Below are 23,365 nucleotides of genomic sequence, written 5' to 3'. Positions count from 1 at the left end.
TTAAAATCCACACTGTAAGAAAACGAAAACCCATCCGAGTGTTTGATTAAAGTCTCACAGTGAAGGTGTCCAAGAATCTGGGTGAACACTTGGTGTTTCCAAGCTGAACACTGTCACCAGAGATGGCCGTTTCAGCAAGAAACTCCCCGAAATAATAACACTGTACTTTCACTAATAATCACCACCACAGTGGCACACGGAGCAAATCACGTGACTCAAAACATCACTGTGTGAACTGCTTCTGGATTGCATGGTTTACTAAAACTGAACGGCTAATGATAATGATTTTCTGGATATTCAGCAGAATCTCACGAAAACTGTCAAGAAATGTTCAGCTCACCCCGAAAATCAAAAGAAGGAAATGAGAAATATTTTGCATAAAAAAAAAGTGTAAGTGTTGTACTTTTTTTTGCATTTTAACCTTAGCCAAATTCCCATTAATAATAATAAAAAAAAATGTCTGGTATCACTTTGAAGCCTTCATATAAAATGCATTACAAAAGTAGTTGTGATGCATTAAATATGCCTCGTAATGCACCTTATAATGTATTGTATGATTACAAAAATTTTAATTATTTGATGAGTACAACAAACAAACCTTCAAACATTATCTTCAGAAAATATAATGCTGTAAAACATAACAAACAAAAATTCAAGTGTGAATAAGTTCATTGTGAATACCTTTATAATGCTTTATGCACAAAAGCTTTAAATAAAGTTTTACCAGGTTAATTAATGTGATATGGAAAAACTGCACATCATTTAAAATAAATGTTTTACAGAACTTATGATGATGTAACTCAGTGGCATGATTTTTTTCGTATTACAATAATGAGTATTTGTGCATAAAATAAGTTTCAATCTCATTAAAATGTCACATCTTTATGGTCTATTTGTTGTCTTTATGGTTTATTTGTTTATTTCTTCAAATCTTGGGGTGAAATATGACTGTGGAAATATTAAGAAGTCTCAAAAAAATACCACCATAAATGTCAGAAGCCACAAATGGACTGACAGAAACAATATCCAAGTACTTGAGCACCATTGAACATCATAACACGAGACTGAAAGAGAGTAACATCTCAGTAAAACATAAGCAGTGGTGACTGGAGTGACCGATCAGTTCAAGAGGGACGTTACAAAGACACAATATTAAATCAACGCTTTCCTGAATCATCGCTTGTCTATGTACAAGGGTTTGTTCAGAGTCGGAGTGTTTTTGTTCTAATCTCTTTTTCCAGACAAACACAAAAAGTCCTGTAACAGTGCAGTGAACTGGGCTTCATTTCCAAACAAAAGAACAAACTGAAGTCATGCAGTCACTGCCATCTAAATAAAACAGAGCAAGCAAATTAAAAAAGAAAAAAAAAACTCTTCCAACTCTATGCATTTGATGCACGAACACAGACTTCGGGGCTCAAATAAGGGTTTGTTCAAGTGTGACCCTTATAATAGCATCTCAGTTCAGCAGCCAGAATAAAACAGAACACAACTTCAGACGCAATACTGGTCACATAACAAAAGAAACACGGTAGTGGTTTAGATTTGATCACTGTAGCGATGGAGATTCGCTCACGTCCAAAGCTCTTTAGGTAAAAGCAGCATCAACTTAAGACAGACTGAACTTGACCACATGAAATATTTGTTAATTGTATGCAAAAAAAAAAAAAAAAAAAAAAAAAAAGCGAACAATATCCTTATTTTTCCGTCCGTCGGACTAGTGGGTTTCTGTTGTTCTTCCAGAGAGTCTCTGCTCTGATCAGGTCTTCAGAAGCCAGAAGAACTCTTTCCTCCGGCGCATGAGCGTTAGGCCTCGGAGCCCAGAGATGTTCTGGTGGGACTGGGCGGCAGACGGGCGGCGGCGCTGTGCTCCGTCCGGAAACTGTATTCATACTGACACACACACGGACAGAAAGAGTTAAACACCATCTGAGAGAGCGTTTCACAGCACACACTGACCTCTAGTGGATCAGTCAGAAACAGCTCACAATTCCACAGATCTAAAGCTGAATTCAACATCATAGAACTTATTCAAAACTAATAATATTAAATAAATTATTATATATTAGGCAAAATGCAATATTTCTTCTAATCATTATATTAGAATAGTTTTTTGATCATTTAAATTAATTTTGTTTTCATTTAATTTAAAATTTTTGTAATTTTTTGTATTTTTTTTATACGTCTATATAGTTTTTATTTTTTATAAATTTTTGTTATTTTTGTACTAACGTTATAACTGTATAAACGTCGCATTGGCAACTAGCTTAAAATATGTTTAAGCTTTTTATATTTTAATTTAGTTAACATTTATTTTAAAGTAACAAGAAAACTTGTAATAAATTACTTGTAATAATAAAGTTAATTACTTGTTAAGTTTTTTTAAGGTTTTAGTTTTAGTAAACTATAATAACCCTGATTTGTTCATCATGAGAATAATAAACATAAAAAAAACACATAATAGACACAAAATGTTGAGGAGATTTGATGTGAAAATAACTTATTTGAATACCTCTTTATTTACATAAAACATTTACTACATTCTAAAACCCCTTTAAATATCCATTATAATTAATAGCCATTATTGATTGTACTGCCCTGCCTTGTTGCCCTCAATGTCCAATAAATAATTAAACATATTACTGATAATTATCACAATAACCATTTATACGGGTCGAAAATACCTGCTCGGAAACAAAAGCAAACTAGCACTTGTCACGGTCGAAACTCAACAGATCCTCACCTCCTTCTCGATCTCTGCAAGCGATTTGATTCTGATGGCCATTAGATCCACCTGCTGCAGCTGGAACACAGAGAGACTCTGTCAGACTAACACCACCACAAACCCCTCCTCAATGCCCAGATCAGTTCTTACGCTAGTTTTGAGTACCTAAAATCTTTCAAAATCTAACAGTACGGTGGTCTACAGAGTCTTTTTTAGAGTTCATACGAAGCACACGACTGGTTGAAAACAGACTCACATCACTGGAGGCACACGCAAACTTCTCCGAAATCATGAAAGGCACTCCATCCATAGCTGAAAAGTCAAAAAGTCAGTATTAACCAGAGCTCACCAGACATAATACACATTGCCTAGCACAAACCCCCTTAGCTGTTATAAATTCACTGTAAACCACGGCTTCACGGGGCTTATTGCTTTTATAAAACGGTTGTTCCATACTTGTAGTAAGGTTTCACAGAATAAAACAGAGCAAATAAAGAGTAATGATCTAAATAAAAACATCAAACAATGTAGTTCCTCAGAAACAGCTGTGGTTCCAACAAAGTGGTTGCCGAGCAACACACAGACATAAACAAAGCTAATCAAGCTAATCATGCTAGCAACATGCTAATCATGCTAGAAACATGCTAGTTGCTAATCATGTTAAAAACATACTAGTTACTTGTTAATCATGCTAGCAACATGCTAGTAACATGCTAATCAGGCTAGAAAGATGTTAGTGGCATGCTAATAACTTGCTAACCATGCTAGCAAAACATGTTAATCACTTGTTAATCATGCTAGCAACATGCTAGTTACTTGCTAATAATGCTAGCAACATGCTAGTTACTTGTTAATCATGCTAGTGACATGCTAGTAATTTTTTATTATTTTTAGAAAAATGCTAGCAACATGCTAGTAACATGCTAATCAGGCTAGAAAGATGTTAGTGACATGTTAGTAACTTGCTAATAATGCTAGCAACATGCTAGTTACTTGCTAATAATGCTAGCAACATACTAGTTACTTACTAATCATGCTAACAACATGCTAGTAACATACAAATCATGTTAGAAACATGCTAGCAACATGCTATTAACTTGTTAATCATGCTAGAAAAATGCTAGCGACATGCTAGTAACTTGCTAATCATGCTAGAAACATGCTAGTTACTTGCTAATCATGTTAAAAACATGCTAGTTACTTGCTAATCATGCTAGCAACATGCTAATCAGGCTAGAAAGTTGCTACTGTCATGCTAGTAGCTCGCTAATCATGCTAGCGACATGCTAATCACTTGCTAGTCATGCTAGGAACATGCTAGTTACTTGTTAATCATGCTAGAAACATGTTTTCAACATTATCTAAATTTTCAAACTTCAGGCTTTGACAACTGCTATAAACTTTCAGGCTAGGCTTTCTCAATCTAACCTAAAGTTTGTCTTGACAAAATGTTTTATCTAGTTCTAGATTGGAGTTCTGTCACTGATTGATGGTTTCATGTTACAGTCCTCTCTATTTGTTCTGTTGTTTTGGATAACGTTCATGTGATACTGAAGGCGTTCAGTTTGAGTCAGGTTTCTGTACCAGAGATGGCATAGAGGTTGGAGTTCTGGTGTTCAAAGTCTGGTCTGGTTGTGCTTTTTCTGAAACATGCCGGCAGGGTCATGGATATGTGCCTGCAAACAAACACAAAAGGAAAACAATTAGCACTTAATCAAATAAATATTCAATGTATCTTCCTTCTCAGTCCTCACTATTATCACTGCGGTTTGTGTGTCATCACAGCTGTTTTTCAGTCCACATGTCATTACCAATCTGTCATCTGACTGATAACCTTAATGAAGACTGAAGGTTGTGTCTGAGCTTTGAAAATCTCATAATACAGCCAGAGATTCACAGGATGAGATCTACATCCTAATAAAACAGACTGTTCGACTGATGATGCTAGAACCTTTAAATACACAATTTTTCAGAGTTTTATAAGCTTTATTTTTAGCAGGAGTACGCTTTAAAGAAAGTCAGAAATAGTTTTGATATTTTTAGTGGCGGTTCTTTAAATAGCACACCAAACAACTTGCTTTGCTTTAGCTGTTAGATAGCTTACAAAGAAAAAAAAACGCTCAGAAAAATGTCTTTGGTCATTGTGCACATCTTACGCATCCCGTCAGAAGTGTAGTGTTTTATAATGCCGTGGCAAGTTAAAAATACCATTAATTAAAAAAAAAAATAAAACATTAAAAATGTTGCATTCCATATAGCTGTTTTTTTCATACAACAACCAGTGGTTTTGTTTTAGTATTATTTATATATTTTTCATTTTTTAAGTTTTCATTTAGATTTTTTTTAAGATTTAGTTATTTATTATTATTATTATTTATTTTTAGCTATAATTTATTTTTATTTCAGTTTGTAATTTTCAAACTTCAACTTTTATTTCAGTTGATTGTCAAGGCAATTCTCTCTCTTTTCAGTTTAGTTTTCATCCTATACTTATATTTTATCTTGGCCAGAACATATTCTAAGAAAATTCCCCCTAAGAAACGTATTTGATCAGGGTTGGTTCAACCTGAAACCAATCAATAATACAAAGCTTCAATGAACCACTAGTTCATTGGAATGTCGTACTGTATATCCTCACAAACATTATGCATTAGAAACTTAAATTTTTGCGATTACACATAAGCAACTGCTGCTAGAACACGCTTAAATAAAGCTGTGCATTCACCACAGATTCACTCATTAACAGGAGAATGCTCTAGGCTTTATGGGAAACACCCACCATTAAACCCACTCATAACATGACTAAGTCACTGCACACATGACACATGCTCTACCCAGTTGATGTTTCCAGTATGTACTGCATATGTTCTGCTGGCAGCTGCAAGGGAAACTCCACACATCATGAGGAACAAAACAACTGTATATGAATAGAATTTAGTCATCTTTGACTGCTGATATTCTCCCTTTGTGATTTGGAAAAGATAGCTGTCTGGGATAGTTGTTGTACACAATGTTAAAATGTTTCCTATTCAAAAGTTTATGTTTTGATAAGATTTTTTATAGTTTTTGAAAGAAGTTTCTTCTGCTAAGTAAAACAGTAAAACAGTTCTATTGTGAAATATTATTATTATATGGAAACCATAAATTTCTGTATTTTTTAGGATTCTTTGATAAATAGAATGTAAAAAAACAAAAATCTTTTGCAACATTATAAAGTTATTTACTGTCATATATACTGTCGTTTTCCATGATACGACCCTTGAATTGTTGTGCAATGCTGTGAGAAATAGTCCAGACGTGTTTCAGGGCCAAAGATGGGACGGACACTCCCTCATTGAGATGCATTTCTGCTTATGCAGAACTGCAGTTGTTTCCTGTTATATATAATAAGACCATGAATGGACAGTATCAAGAGAGCAGACAGACAGAGAGGAAACCATCAGAGGGAAACAGCTGGAACAGACACTTCCCATTTGTGTCGGAGAAACGCCTGGGGCGTACAAAACCCTGAGACACAGGCAAGCCCGTAAACAAAGTATGGGAGAAAACATACACATTTTACACAAGTGTAGCATGTGAAAACACTCCAAATAGTTTCATTAGTTATATCATGGAACACACTTTTAATACACTTATTTAGCAGAGATGCATTCAATTAATCAAAAGTGGCATTAAAAGACATTTATAATGTTACAAAAGATTCAAACAAATGCCGAACATTCTACTCATCATTCTATTCATCAAAGAATGCTGAAATAAAATGTGTCAGTTTCCACTGAAATATTTAGCAGCAAAAATATATAATCAAAAATAAGATATATAATTAAATTCAGCATATTAGAATGATTTCTGAAGGATCATGTGACACTGAAGCTGCTGAAAATTCAGCTTTGAATCACAATAATAAATTACATTTTAAAATATATTCAAATAGAAAACAGCTTTTTTGAATTGTAATAATATTTCAATATTTCAGTGTTTTTACTGGATTTTTGGTGAGCAGAAGAGACTTCAAAAAAAAAAAAAAAAAACTCACCAACCCCAAACTTTTGAATCGTCATGATTATGACAGCACAACCACGAGCTTATTAAAACATGATTTGCCGGGATTCAGTTTTATCCCTCAGGATCTGACAGTGTGAGAAGTGTAAATTGCAATGTCATGTTGACTTATGATTCAGCTAGTGAACTGAATATTTTGCCTGTAAGTATGACTACAAGCGCTGCTGTGAACTATATGGGAATTCCAAACAGACCACAACTAATTTATTCCAGAATATAAGGAATGCTGTGCTGGACCTGCCTATTAAAGGGTTAGTTCACCCAAAAATGAAAAGCAGCCCATGTTTAACTCACCCTCAAGGCACTGGTGCATATGACTTTCTTCTTTCAGATGAATCCAATTGGAGTTATATTAACAATTGTCCTTGCTCTTGCAAGCTTTATAATGCCTTGGGCAGGTGTTTGTGTTCAACAGTCCAACAGTAAAGCGCATCCATCCATATTAAAATGAGCCTCACACAGCTCTGGGGGGTGAATAAAGGCCTCCTGTAGTGAATCCATGCATTTTTGTAAAAAGAAAACATCCATATTTAAAACTTTAGGACTGTTGAACAATTAAAGCTTGAAAGATCAAGGATTATACCATGCAGGGGAGCCAATTGATATCATACAAGCAACGTGCAAACTTTGTTCAAGAGTTATGCCGGTGAATGTCTTAATCTCAGTCAATTCAATTCAATAACTGTTGTTTTTGACAATGTCTCTGGCTACAGTCGATATAAGATCATTGTCTTTCGACAGCCTTGTTGAGCGCAGTGGCACTGAGAACATTATATATCACACACTTTAAGCTCTTTTATTTTCCAAATGTAATAGGTTTGTGTACCTAACCGAAAGCCTCGTACTGAATGGTTCAATACGAATATGTGTATCGTTACATCCCTAGTTTTTACCTTCAATGTACCTCTTCCTTCTCTCAGTTTGTCTCACTCACGCTTTCTATTCTGCAGCTGTTGCAACAAATGCAGTTCACACTTCCTCAGACATCACAAACACGTACTTGGGCAAGACCGGCGCTGGAGTGGAGTTGTTGGTGACAGTCTGGATGTTATTGGTGTTGTTGGTGGTGGAGTTGTTCTGTACAGGGGAAGAGTCCTGGGCCCGTGGCACCCTTCCCATTCGGTACCAGATCCCCATATTGTTCAGCTCTCTGTGAGGAAATACAGAATTAAAATCATTCCACCAAACTAGAACCACACCAACACCCGGAAACACCAAAGAGATGCATCCAATAAAAAAAAAAAAAAAAAAAAAAAAGACAGCAAGTGCTTTGCAGATCTCAAAATACAGCCAGAGATTCACAAATATCGCAGGCTGAAAAACAATGGTCTTAATAAATTTCAGCCTCATGGCAATATATTAAAGATGTTGAATATTGCTCAGAAATGTTTTAAAACCATTTTAAGAGAAAGTAAAAGTAAAACATTGGGATTTTAAATGCAAAGACGTTATTTAAAATGGTTGTTTAAAATAATTATTTCATAATTTAGGAATCATAATTTATAAAGTCAAATTAGAAATGTTTAATGACAGGTAAAACACGCACACAAAAAAGTTGAACTATTATTAACATATACAAATATTATATTATTATAATATTATAAAAAATATGAAATGAATGTTATGAACTCAATTTATATTAGTATCTATTAAACATTATTATTATTAAAATATATAAATATTTTGAGATCATTCATGATGGAAGAAAAAATTATTAATGGAACTAAAAAAAAAACACATTATATTTACCAAAAATAAATCTATCTATCTATCTATCTATCTATCTATCTATCTATCTATCTATCTATCTATCTATCTATCTATCTATCTATCTATATATATATATATATATATATATATATATATATATATATATAATATATATATATATATATATATATATATATATATACACACAATATATATATATATATATATATATATATACCACACACATATATATATATATATATATATATATATATATATATATATATGTATGTACAAAGTTAGTTTAGAAATGTTTGTGTGCCAGAAGCAAAAAAAATTATAATCATATAAAAAATAAAAATAAATGAAATATGGTAGATGTAATAAATATAACAGCAATATTTGTCTACACACACCTTAAAAGATTTAAATTCATGCAAAATGAGGTGACTTCTTTCTTAATTTTATACTGTCAATAAAAATAATCCCAAATACAACTATTGTGTGATATATTGCCTATGTCAGTACAGAATACAATTAATTTTCTCACTGAATATTAACAAAATGCTCTTAAATATTGGTAGGACACTCTTTGTGTGACGTAACTGACCCTATGAACGTATACTGTGGCGGCGCCTGTTTAGAGCGTCCTAAGATACGGATATCACAGATGGCAGCTTCAGTGGAGTCTCTCGGGATGAACTTAATACATAACCTCCTCTTCCTGAACGCCGGCTCCTCTGGAGAGAGAAAGAGAGGAGCGGGGCATGTTGAAGAAAGTGAAGAAAGAGTAAAGAGACTGGAATTAAAAGAGGATCATTTCACACAATCGATTAATTATTTAACACAAGACAGAAACTGAATCCACAAGCTTTTTAACGGCACATATCAGGCTGCATGTGTCAAAGGAAATACATGAGTGGAAAACAAACTCCTTTTAATTCAAGTCTAGAGTGTCACTGGTTTATTTAAACTATAACAATACATATGAAAAGAAAAAACCCTAATACATATGGTTTTAAGGATGCAGCTGTAGTGTTTAGGGTGAAATAGCTGAAGACTGCAGCTTACGTGTGTCCACAGTTTCCTGAATGGGAATGAATCCCACGGGCAGCGTGTCCTTGATATCGATGAGCTTCATGTCTACAAGCACATTTCCTAAATGACTCTGTGGAGAGATACAGGAAGCACATATAGGGGAATGTGAGCAGAAAACATTATTTAATTACATTATTACATGGCTTTATACTTACCATGTAACATTATTCAGTACAGGATATCCTGTATTTTTTCCCAAAGGATTTGTTTTGTTTTGTTTTTTTTTTGGTCAAAATGCTCTGCTGTATGACATCATCAAGACTAAACTTTACAATAAACAGCAGCTATTTAACTAATAAACATTTAAGCAACATTGTTTTTTCAAATCAATTTTTTTTCGCTTGAGGTTCGTCCTAGAAAGAAGAATGAGACTAAACACCACAGGGACGGCACAAGCGGAAACAGCTTTGTTTTCATGAACAAAAATAAACTGTATATAAAAAACTAAAAGACATGATCCTGTGACACATTACAGAGAGCTCCTCAACTCAACTTCCTTCAAACTGAAGTAACTTAATTTTTAACTCTATCTGTGAGTGCAGTGGCACTGAGAACATTTAATTTCACACACTTTAAGCTGTTTTATTTTCCAAATGTAATAGGATTAGTCCAACTAATCGAATCGTTCGGTTTGTAATGCTAACTGAACCGAAAGCCTCGTACCGAACAGTTCAATACGAATACGTGTATCGTTACACCCCTACTACTGAGGAAAAAGAACAGGTTGAATGTGGAACACTTTCGTTACCATATAACTATAAACTATGATAATAGTTCCCATGATGCAGCAAAAAAATAAATATAATTGCGACCAAATTATGTGCTTGCGCGACCAACTGAGAAAGTTAGTCACAAAAGAGAACTAAGAAGAATGAGTGTAGAGTAGGGCTGTGCGATTAATCGAAATCGTAATAAAATCACAATTTGAGCGTGCACGATTTCTAAATCGCTTTATAGTATGATTTTCCACAGGCCCGACCTCCCGCAGTATGCTATCCGATCCAATCAGAATGCAGCGCAACTAAGTGGAGCGCGAGAACAGAACAGACTGGGCATATGCCTAACTCCAGGTTCACACTCTCTGTCTGTGATGCGTATTTTTTACGAGCCCATGTTAATGGATCAGAGCTTCACACTGCACGTGCACACGGTAAAAGATGTGAACAGAAAAGGTTAGAAATCGAAAGGTGCGAAAAGAATGAATATCTAGCGCATGGGCATAGAGAGAGTTGTGAGTGAGTGAGAGGAGACATGTTTTAACTGCGCGCACTCTCTCCGAGCGAGAGCAGCGTGTATCTGAGCACGCGTGTCTGGTTTTGTTACAAAGGAGAGGAAATCTGCTGCGAGCGGAGAGATTCGCGCTCGCGCATTATTTTAATGTTCTTTCGTGTTACAATAACGCGCTCTCGCTGCTGCTTCGCATACACATACTGTATACGCACTGCAGACGGAGTACGTGTGAACCTGTATAATGGATAACAAATCTATTTCAACACCTGAGGCACCGCTACAATGAGCTCTATGAACAATGTATGCCAAAAAAAAAATAGAATACACATACTTTGTCACGGATTTTATTTTTTGTTTATTTATTTATTTTTTGCCAAATTTGTCTAGACATTTTGTTTGACATCTTTACTTAGTGATTATTTTGACTTATGTCTGTTCTAGAGGCATGTTACTTTTTGATAAAGCTCTCATTGGTTTTCTTTTGGAAATATGTTTCAAATTCATACTGAATGCATTTACGACTGTAAAGCATGTCTGTGTGTGTCAAAATCATGATTAAAATCGAAATCGCAAAATTGATCAAAAAATCGTGATAGGTTTTTTTTGTCCATATCGCACAGCCCTAGTCTAGAGCCCTGAAAATTTAACCATATTTCAAAGAAACCTCCTCAATTCTCTGATCAAGAGCTGAAGAAATGACTCACGTTCTCTTTGGAGAAAGCCCTGGTGAAGCACAGATAGCGGGTCACCTTGGATTTGAACAGGCCGTCTTTCCACAAGTCTGCATCAATGCCATCTGTGGTTTGTGCAACCTAAAAGGAATGAAAAGATTCGATTTGATTTAAGTATTATAAGAGTGTTTTTTCCACAATTTGCTAAAGGTCACTGAGTAAAGAACGTCTTAAAGAATTAATAAAAAAATATTAATTCATGCAGTACGACAATGCATCACAAAACTTTCACTCACATTAATAATCATAAGAAAACAGACCTGATTTAGTCTAAAAAGTGTCCCTAATTAGGGACTCCAAAGTAGGCTGGTCATTTATAATGTATTTTAATTAGCTTCTCAAAGGGCTTCTAGGAAACTCCTACCCTCAGCAGATCAAGCTCTCAGAATGGCTATTAAACTTTTAAAGAAGTTCTCTAAATTCTGGTTAGCGCTAGCTGGACAGTGCAGTCCTCAGTCTGATGTCCATCTCAACAGCAGTCAACACGCATGATTGCTCAATTAACAGCTTGAGCTGCCCACACAAACAGCCGCCCATCAGTTGTGCCATGGCAACAGGCTTCCCACGAGCTGCTCGGCAAACACCACAAACACTGAGCTGCTAGATCTGACACCAGTGTTACAGAAAGACTGCCATCTGAAATGACACAGCATCAGGTCTAAGGACTGGACATGAAAATGCACTCATTTATACACCAAATATCATGTTGTACACCAATGTTTACCTTTATTTATACAGCACTTTATACAATAGATTGTGTCAAAAAAGCTTTACAATATTAAACAAAAAAAAAACCAATGTTTTAATAATGTAAACAAAATTCAATTCTGCTGTAAAGCAGCTCTAAAATGAGGACAACAGCAAAGAATCAATTTTTCCGTGATGGTTGATCACTGATTCAGTGATGTCATCATTCCGCTCAGTTCAGTTCTCTTCCAACAGTGTCTGTGCAATCAAGTTGAAATAATGCCAAATATTAACTAAGCAAGCTAAAAGGCGTCAGTGGCAAAGAACCCAAACTCCATCAGTGAAAAAATGGAGAAGAAAAACTTTATTTTTCCAACACTGGGACTAATTTCATGGAGTTTGTATATAGATCCCACTCTGTTTGCCATTTGTTATTAACATAGGAACAAATTTTGACCTGCTCAGTATCAGCGGATTTCTCTGTAGATATAACCAGAAGTTACTAATCATGCAATTAGTTTAAATTCCAAATACCAAGACAAAGCAATAATAATAATACCAATAATAATAATTATTATTATTATTACAACAACATGTATTATTATTATTATACTTTAATAATACTAATAATAGTTCTAGGGCTCTAAAATATTGTTTTATTCTGGTATTAATTTTTGGGGTATAAAACTTTACCAAGTATTATAAAAATAATAATCCCAAAATTGGCTTTAAATGCACCATTAATTGACTAAATTAATCATTAGTGATGCACAGGCCTACAACCCTCATAACATTCATAATATTTGTACCAACGTATAATTTAATTGGATGATTATTGAAACAATTTTTGCCTATCTTTTAAGGCATTTCACTGTAAACAGACAAATCCACATTCACTTCAACTTGGAAGGATATTTGATAAGTGATGAGTCAATAAAGTCAGTGAAGAGCTCAGACTTTAGAGGTTGCCCAAGGGTCAAACCTCGGACTTCTGTAGTTTGATACTGAACTGAACAGACAGAAAGAAGCTCACTGTTAGTGCTGGAAACAACAGATTACTCTCTCCCTCTGATGCTTTGCGTGTAGACTACAGTGTTTCTGTGATTTGAGAAGACGTTTGGGGGTGGAATGGGTGCTATCAACAGACCCCGCTTTCACACACTCTCGCAATCCACACAGGAAGCATTGTTAAGCTCTGTGCTGGAGTGACGACAATGACTGGGACGGCCAAAGGAAACACAACAACCCCGCTGCCTCTTCTGCTGCCAAAGTTCATCCAGATGATGTGTGCTTTTCTACCAAAAAACATGCAAATGCAATGGTGCAAAAATGCTTTAATGGCACAAAACGTCAGAAGCTGGGCTTGTGATCAGAAGTGTACTTTCTAGGGTGTGAAGTGACGTTCGCGTCAGGCTATTAATGAGGTGCATCATTAATCACAAAACTATGCTGTGGCATTTTCCCAAAAGGTTTTGGGAAAACAGTCTCAGGGAGATCTTACAAAACAAACCAGATGTTCCAATAGAGCACAACACTGAGACTGTACGCAAACACATTCTTAAAGACGTCTCCTTCGTCCCCTTGACATTCCTGGTGGTATGATTACGTAGATCTCGCCTGCAGAGCTGTGCACATTAAAAAGTCAGGTGCTGGGAAACAAGCGCCCCACATACAGATCATGTTTCTCCTGTGAACGGCTTTGAACTGAGGCCACCGTGATCAGGGGTTTTCTGCAACTGAGATCAACCTGGTTTGTGAGCAGATCTACTCTTTGGTTGATACCAACTCTAAAACCCCAGTGGAATACATCCAACATTCTTGTATTACATTTCAACAATTCCACAAGGCCTGCCATGTTACAGCACTCAAATAAGTCTGTTTTACCCATCAACGCAGACCAAGTGCCTCACGAGACTGAAATATGACAGACATATTAACTGTTTTGTACATTGCTGGAATTACAGTGTTTGAAAACCTACTGAGCTGCCTATCGAGTCAGCATTTTAGTGTGCTCATACACTGATACTGTACACACTGGGTTATTTTTCTGGTATGTAAACTGTGTATATAGTTTGAGAATGAAGTCAGTAAGATTTTTGGGGAAAAAATTACAGTACAATTGTGAAATATTATTACAATTTCAAATAACTATTTATAGTGTAATACACTTTTAAACATCATTTTATTTCTATGATGCATAGCTGAATATACAGCATCACTTCTCCTGAAATCCTTCAGAAATCATTCTAATATGCTGCTCAGGAAACCTCTCTTATTAGTATCAATGTTGAAAACAGTTGAAAACCATGCAATTTTTTATTTTTTACAGGATTTTTTGATTAATAAAAAGTTCAAAAGAACAGTATTTATTTATTTAAACATGTGTAACACACAAGATTTTACTGTCACTTTTCAAAAATACAGTGCATCTTAAGTCTTAATTTCTTACAAAACAATAAATCTTACAGATCGCAAACTTTTCCTCATTTGGATAAAAGCATCTGGTAAATGTAAAATATTAACATTAGCCTCATAACGGCCCTAAAAAAACCCATGTTTATCTATGACAAAAACACATTCTAGGTGGGCAGCTCACTAGGTTTTTAAAGACTGCCGTAGCTTCTCATGTAGAAACAGCATACTAGGAACTAACCCAAACCCCAAAGGAAAAAGAAAGAACTTCCTAACAGATGTCATTTCTTGACAAATGCTTTGGAGGAACAAAGAGTTTTACTTTCTACATTATCTGTATGAGTGAACTGTATCGGACACTCACCACATCATAGCCGGTGGGAGCTCGGTTTCTCGAGGCCACAACCCCTACGCCAGTGATCGGGTCCATGGGCATCTCTGGCAGGGCGTCTGAAAGGTCCCGCACCTCAGGCATCATGGAGGAATTCTGAGGAGACAGGAGCATTAAAACTTTGACACGCTAAACAACAAACCACTTGACAGAACATGTCGGATCCGTGTTTGTTTTGTCTACAAAAGCAGATGAATTTATTCTCTGTTAGACTCCACCTTCCTTGGTTACGGTTGACAACTAAAACCATCCCATAGGAATGAACTGGGGATTTCCATTTTTCAGTAAAATTAACTCAAAGTGCCATTTTTATCTGTCATTATACCTAACAGCAATTGTTAAATTATACCTGCAATGTGATAAATTGCAGAGACTAAAAAAGAGAAGGTCTCACTTGAAAGCAATTACAAGTGAAAACATTACTATTTGTGAACCCTTTAGTCTTTTATTTTTAGACTAAAATGCTTTTAATTTTAGACTAAAAGGCTTTTATTTTAATTTAAAGCTGTGATTATTAAATTAACTTTACATTGGAATAAATGTAGGTGTTTTCACTGATGTTTGTTTGCGATAAATCTTAACATTTATTTAAGATTTGGAAATGGGGAAAATAATAATATTAATAATAATAATATTACGAATGATTTGAATCATTATAAGCAACAACATTTGCATCAGCATATTACCACATTTTTCCATAAAATTGTTTAAAACCAGCCAAACACACAAATCATCTATATACTTAAAAAAGCGCAAAAGCTTGTAAACTACTTTCCATGATTAAATTTTTAATTTCAATTTCAAGGCTTCAACCGCATTGATAGCACTTTAAAAGTTTCTCTTAGAGCATAAAACGATGCCAAACATAGCCTATATTGGTTGTTAGCAATATAAAAGTGGTTTGAACATCAAAACACTCAGGAAAAAAAGGTACAAAAAGCTGTTTTTCAAAAGGTACTAATATGTACTTTTTATACCTTTAAATAAGCAATATGCATCTTTTAGGGGTTTGAAAAGATACTTCCCCAGAGACAGCTTTCGTACCTATTTTCTGAGAATGCACTTACTGTAAAATTCACATTTACACAAGCCGATACCCAAATACATCTCAGCGGTGCAACAACACAGAGCAGGATAAAACATGACGCCACCGCCAAAACACGAAGACAAACTGACAAATGAAACCAAGCCACTGTGTACAAGACATGTTTGAACAGAAACAAAAGAGTCTAGTGGGAAAAGCACAAGAGGGTGGGGAAGAAACACTGAGCCAGTCGAGCAAGACTTTATATAGCCTTTCCTTATCAACTACTCCTCTAATCTGTCTAACACACTGACTACATCAAGCGAAGAAAATCCTAATTACAATTAGCTAGATTCTGATAACGAAGTCTGTTTTATTTTCTTTGAGATAAGAGAACACACTTCCAGACTTGTCTGAAAGCATATAGTGAACAAGAACTTGCACGTTCCTCCAAAAATGTAAACAGGGAACTTGCATGTCTACCACAGAACAACAGATTAAACAAGAGCTGAAGAAAAACTGTGTGTGTGATGAACACACGAGAGTCACATTCTGGAGGTGTTCTGGTAACGTCTCCATCATGCTGTGTTTGTTTTCATCAGGAGACACTTCACAAATCAACTCATTTGGAGTCAGGGTTTGTTTGAGCATCTGAGTAGTTGTGTAGTTGAATACAAATTAAATGCAGCCTTTGGATGGAGCTAAGCGCTTTGAAGGCACCTTGGCAACCGGGCCTGCCCTCCGTGATCTTCCAAGTAAGCCACAAAGAAGCTGTGACAAATCGCTGGTGCACATGGAAGCAGCTTGCAGCAAGGCAAACAGCAGACAGCAGCGAAGAAAGAGAGCGAGATCAAACCGAGAGCATGTGAGAACTCTGCCGGAGCCAAGAGAGTGTTAAAAAGAGGTGTGACATTATGATCTCTAGAGTCAACAGTGAGAAAACCAAACAGGAACAGACTGCATTCGTGAACAGGGAAGGAATGCAGTTCTTACAGAAAAGGAAACTGTATAATTAGTTTCTGAATAAAGGCTGCAAAACATCCGAAATGACTGATAACACTGAGATTTCATACACCCCTTTTTGACTTATAATGTGCCCAACCTGGTCTGCTTTTACCCAAAAAAAGCTTAGCCAGTAAATCTTCAAACCAGTGAAGACTGCGATAATGTACGATGGAGGGCTACGTGATAATGGTTAAGTGGCATGGTTGCCAGGTTGGGAAAATTAAGTAAACCACTGAGCAGAAAATGTATCAATTTAAGTAAAAGGCTCTGATTGGCAGATTTAAACTCTTGAAATCTGGCAACCGCAACCATGAAAGCTTGTGGAGGCTTGTTACCTAATGCAGCACAAAATTAAAATTACATTTTTTTTTTTTTCATTCGAGCCACATCATTATTTCAAACTTAAGTTAGCAGAAATGTGGTCTGGATCTGAAAGAGGTTTGCAGAATCCATCAGCCAAGGAGACAGGTAAATGGTGGAATGCTTCCAACATCCATTTATTATTATTGAGCTGGTCATTCATTCATAACTCGTTGATATTCTGATATATGGAGCCTCTCTTTATGATGCATATGATTTATACGGCCAGCATTGCTAGTCAGCAGCACAGTGTTTCGGATGCTGTGCTGGTCTACTGGTGTGCACATCATCCCTCCATTAGTTTAATCAGCAAGGCGTCCTAGGACAACCAGAATCAGCAGAATGAGCGTGCTGGTTTTACTCATCCAACAGCACTGTCACTTATTACCGATTAGATTAAACCAAGATTATAAAAGATTTGATAATGTGAGATTTTTATAAGCTGATTGATAAGCGGACTAAAAAGTCTTCATGTAAACATCTATGTTTGCATGCACACAAATAATCAGTTTATAATCAGATTGATGGCTCAGTTTGGATCAGAAAGTCTTTGTGTAAACAACTCAACCATCTGTGAGGTTCATGCAATCAGACTGAACCAAGCCTTAATGCAAACACCTTAATTGGTCCAATTACGCCCGATCCAAATGAAATTTCGATTGGATTGAAAGTAATGGTGTAGACCTCAAATAATTGATCAACAGGAAAAAAATTAAGCATGTAAATGCTTGAGTCCAACATGGACGTAGTGTCCGTGACGTCACTCGTAGACACCTGAAGAGCGTTTTTGAAGCTCAAAGTGTGCAGAGCAGGCCGTTGCCATCTTGGCAGCGCGTCACCGCGCGACTCTCCCGGATAATCACAAATGTGCAAAAAGGCGGGAGCTGGTTGCTGTAGCCACGGCCACCTAGCTCAACGGCAGTGTCAGCAGCGGCAATCCATCTGTCACTCAAGTGGCCACGCCCTTAATTATGCAGAACTTTAAGGCTTAATATAATTTAAATGAATGAGTTATTTAAAAAATTAGCTATATAATAAGGGCAAAATTAGCTATATAGACCAAAATCATTTTCTGAACCATGCTGTAAACATGTTTTTTCTGCTGTAAAGTTGGGCATTTTAACATGAGGAGTCTATGGGATTGACTCCCTTTTGCAGCCAGCCTCAAGCGGCCAGTCGTTGAATTGCCGTTTTAGTCACTTCCTTGTTGGCTTCACGAGAGAGAGCGGGAGGTTGCCGCTCGGTCCAACTATATTCTCAGTTGGATTGAAATGATCTTGCACATGAGCAGAGTTGAGATGTGTGTTTACATACGTTTGATGTGCTTCACAAACTGGTCAGTGGAGGAGACTGAACATGCTAAAAAAGCTCCTTTGATATAAAAGCCAGCTTTGTTTTTAGATATGCAATCAAGGCAAGATTGACCATTACAATTGCACTATGTATGCATGCATTTTGTTTGGAATACGTGCAATGCACATGTAAATGAACATATGAATCGCACTGCAATATTTAGGGTTCAAACAGAACTTTCAGAATCTGAAATCGAGTTGGATTTATTCCAGTTGATGAAAACTAGTGCAAGTATCATACTTAATACGTAATTTAATTGGACTGGAAAGTTTAGAGTACATATGAACTGTCCATTTGGAATCTGCAGTCAGATTGAACTTGTTCAGACAGATGAAAATGTATGTAAACATATGCGATGCAGGTGTAAACTGGTATTTCAACCGCCTACGTGTAAACGGTAAATATGCTGCATCTTCATAACCGAATGTACACCAAGGCAATTAACAAAGAATGGATGCAACCTTCCTGGAACATGAGCAGGACAGGCTCTGAGATGCCCTTCGGACATTAGGGGCAGATCTGCTTTCATATCACTCATCTGCCAGGAGGACAGAGCAGCCTCAGATGGCACAGACGCTGGCTCTGTCAACACACTGACTGGAAGATTTTTCAGGGCTCAACAATAAGGATGGCCCGGAGCCAGCGTGAGAGAAGTTTGGGCCAGTTTACATAAGCTTCACTCAGACAATCAGAGCACTGCTGCATTTATGCTGTCAGTTCAGTTTGCAGATGTGCATATTAAGGGCCCTGTGATTTCCACGATGCGGAAAACATAGACGCAGTCGAATCCAGTCACAAAAATGGAATTTACTCTATAATGCAGAAAGTCAAAGAATTTGGAATTTTAGATGAATACATAAAAAGAAGTGATGTGCAATTAATCACAGTGATATGGACTATGGTCTGAGAATATTAAACTGTAAAATACAATTTTGATATGAAATCTGCATGTCTCTATGTTTTTGATGTGAAGTTTGTAGTTTATTTACCGAACGGTTCCCGGGCAAATTCCAAATGGAATCATCACTATCCCCTTGGAGTGGGGACTTTGGAGTGAGCAGGGCACTTGCGTGCAATTAAATAGTCGTTAGGAATGCACTTGGCAAAAGGAGCGACAACATTTCCTCATTATCTTCAGCTGGGATGTTCCCATGACAACGCAGCACGTGTCCGTCAGCAGATGTCGCTGTTGTTTTTATGTATTTATTTTTTTTTTTTTTTTGTTAGCTTTTGTGTTTAAAATTAAATTTGATTTTTTTTTTAAGTTTTTAAAATATGCTTTATAATATATAAAAACTAATATATATAAAACTTTTTAAAATATAAAATGTATATTGTTTTTATGTCGGTGTCCATCAGTGAATCTGCTGACGGACATGTGCTGCGTTGTCATGGGAACATCCCAGCATGTTGTCGCCAAAGTGCATTCCCACTCCAAGGGGAACTCCAAAGTCCCCACTGATCACTTCCACTTGTAATTTGCCCGGGAACCGTTCGGTACCGATACTAGTACCAGCACATCCCTACTGTGTGTGAATGAATGGCACAGTTTTTCTTAAATCACTGTTCATTTTAACAGAAGATCCCTGTTGTGCAGCACTTTGTTTGCCAAAAATAAAATTTTTAATCTTCATTTGATTACATTTTTGAGGATAAATAAAAATAACTGATTATGCCTTTTATGAAAAATTTTGTTTGATTTAAATAAAATTAAGTCCAGAAAAAAAAAAAATGTTATAATTTTGAAAATCCAAAACATTTATAAGTAAAAGACATTAAAGTTGTTATATTTTATTAAACCATTTAAATGTAGTTGTCTAATAAACCTGGCACTGTATATTACAAATATTTTTATAAAGTAGAAAGTGACATGACATACAGCCGAGTATGGTGTGCTATGCTTTTAATTCGTGCTATGTGTTTACACACAGCAGTGCACACACACACACCGTGAACACACACCAGGAGCAGCTGAGACTCGAACCCACAACCTTAGGGTTAGGAGTCAAACTCTCTAACCACTAGGCCACGACTTCCCCTTTTCGGTTCTTTGACATTTTGGCTCTTTGACAAACTGCTTTTGTTACCCTTTGGTATGTCACTTTGGATAGAATCAGCTGCTAAACATAAATGTTACAAATATGTTGACAAAAACGTTTGCTTCAGGGCCAGAGAAAATATTAACAGGGCAAGTAAAAAGCTGATCTACTGTCCCAACTGTACCAGAAGGAAAACATGCCCTGCATATGTTAGTTTCGTTGCTTGTTCAAGTTTACTCCACTTCTCTAAGAAAACATGTTTGTTTGCACAGGTGGCTGAAGCAAACCCCAACATGAGAAACGACTCACATGCATTAACATCACGACAAAATCTACGAGACAAAATCAAAACAGCTCAGGTGCTGCTCAAAATGAAATAAGTCAACAACAGTGACACACATTTGGAATAAATCCAGGCCATAAAAATAGATATAGAAATAAATATACACATCCATCCACAAATACGGAGAATCTCCCCACTACGGCTCCAAATATCTCACAAACAACAGCAGCATTCAGACTCTGGCTGGCCGTTATAATGTGCCATTTATTCTAACTAATGCTGGAGTATTTGATAACAAAATGACACAGTTTCAGGTCTTGCCTTATCAAATACATTAGGCACTTCAGTGTTAATCTGATCTGAAAATCAAATTTCAACGTTTTCAAAGAGCCAAATCATAAGGCAGCAGTTATTTCTTATGCAATTATCTCTGTTTGCACACTCACTTACTTTTTGTGTTTTGAATGCATTGAACAGAAGCTGCATAATAGATATATCAAATATCTGAATCATGCACACAGAAATCTGATACTAAATGTCATAAATGTAATTAACATACAGATTAGATATTGTCCATGCAGACAAGCAATGTTCTCTATAATAAATAAATAAATATGCACCACCATAATAATACTCTTATACTCCATAATCTTCAAATATCTCTGCTTTTGTTTAAATTATGCGAGATACAAATCAAACATAATACTTCATAAAGCAATTCTTTACAATAACATTAACTACCCAACATTTATCACCCTGCTGAACAATTCACACCTCTTTAAACATTTTTGCCACTTATCTTGACGTTGTTGTAATATCTTGAGTCCATGATATGAATAAATAATATTCGCATTATGGTGCGTTTTATCATTTGGCAGAAGCCCAATTTTAGCCATTAGCATTATCTGGCAGGTTGCTAGGAGACTCCATAGAGATTCTATACTACTTAGCCTAGCCGAGCTAACAAGCTAACCCAAGTCTCCTCAATATTCCTTATTCTTCTCGAAATGTGTGCAGAAAGCATTTCAACCATTAAACGCCACATTGACTTAACTGTAAATTGCACAGCGTCCTTCCTTTTCGGACAAAAGCAGCTTTTCATGACCCGCGGCACACAGCGGTAGCAGCAGGCCGCAGAAGCCTCGGCAGCGCGTCAGAGCAGAGCGGGGCGGAGCGGGAGGGAATGCGGCGGGAAGAGCCCGAAAGCTCGGCTGCGAGAGGAGCAGCGGCAGGCGAAAGCAGCAGCGAAGCTAACAGCGCTAATGCTAATCGACGTCTCTCTTACCCCAACAAATACACTTCACACCGATAGACTGACAGACGCTGCGGTTTGAAAAGATATGCGCCTCTAGTTCCTCTTCTGTCTGTCTTTACAGCTCAACACTGGACTGCTGACATTCCCGTTAATGAGTTAATCCATTTTAAACGACGCATATCTCCTTAATTTGTCAGAGTGGTTTAGGGGTCCTCAGTTGCTGCCATTTCTAACCAGACACTGAAACTGAGAAGGGAAAGAGGTAGGGGGTAGCTTTGTGTGTGTGTGTGTGTGTGTGTGTTCGCGCGTGCGTTTTCTGTGGTAACTGTCATTGCCATTCAATATCTGTTTTATATTATGAATAAAAGCCCAATACTATTGCTAATGCAAAACAGCCCAGTTTAGATTAAATCTGGAGTATTCGAGATTCATAAGGTAAAATATTAGTAATTTATATATATATAGTTTAGGCCCAATACTATTGCTAATGCAAATATATATATTATATATATAGTATACAGTACAGGTCAAAAGTTTGGAAACATTACTATTTTTTAATGTTTTTGAAAGAAGTCTCTTCTGCTCATCAAACCTACATTTATTTGATCAAAAATACAGAAAAAACAGTAATATTGTGAAATATTATTACAACTTAAAATAATTTAAAATAGTTTTCTATTTGAATATACTTAAAAAAAAAAAAAAAATTATTCCTGTGATGCAAAGCTGAATTTTCAGCATCATTACTCCAGCCTTCAGTGTCACATGTAACATCCAGTCTATCACATGATCATTTAGAAATCATTCTAATATTCTGATTTATTATGAGTGTTGGAAACAGTTCTGCTGTCTAATATATGTGATGAAATAAAAGGTTAAAAAGAACTGCATTTATTCAAAATAAAAAAAAATTCTAATAATATATATTCTAATAAAATATTTTCTTTACTATCACTGTTTATCAATTTAACACATCCTTGCTGAATAAAAGTATTGATTT

At 36.1% G+C, this 23,365-nt stretch overlaps 1 protein-coding gene across 3 annotated transcripts; it reads right to left on the bottom strand.

Moving 5' to 3' along the window:
* Positions 1 to 881: 881 nt before the first annotated feature.
* On the bottom strand, positions 882 to 22,647 carry LOC109093240 (multivesicular body subunit 12B-like). Of its 3 annotated transcripts, none has more exons than XM_042723220.1 (10): positions 22,165 to 22,647; positions 15,020 to 15,142; positions 11,530 to 11,637; positions 9,569 to 9,665; positions 9,108 to 9,237; positions 7,788 to 7,937; positions 4,310 to 4,401; positions 2,982 to 3,037; positions 2,744 to 2,803; positions 882 to 1,893 (listed from the first exon to the last, which is right to left on the bottom strand). In XM_042723220.1, exons 1-10 carry the CDS (start codon positions 22,210 to 22,212, stop codon positions 1,807 to 1,809), a joined length of 951 nt encoding a protein of 316 aa, XP_042579154.1. In that variant the 5' UTR covers positions 22,213 to 22,647; the 3' UTR covers positions 882 to 1,806. The 3 variants fall into 3 exon arrangements, with proteins under 3 accessions (XP_042579154.1, XP_042579155.1, XP_042579156.1); XM_042723221.1 differs by having other exon boundaries at positions 22,396 to 22,646; XM_042723222.1 differs by lacking the exon at positions 22,165 to 22,647 and adding an exon at positions 16,114 to 16,132.
* Positions 22,648 to 23,365: the final 718 nt, after the last annotated feature.

Source organism: Cyprinus carpio, chromosome B5 (genome assembly GCF_018340385.1).
Source record: "Cyprinus carpio isolate SPL01 chromosome B5, ASM1834038v1, whole genome shotgun sequence".
Classification (NCBI taxonomy): Eukaryota; Metazoa; Chordata; class Actinopteri; order Cypriniformes; family Cyprinidae; genus Cyprinus; species Cyprinus carpio.
This window is presented reverse-complemented; position numbering and strand designations above follow the sequence as displayed.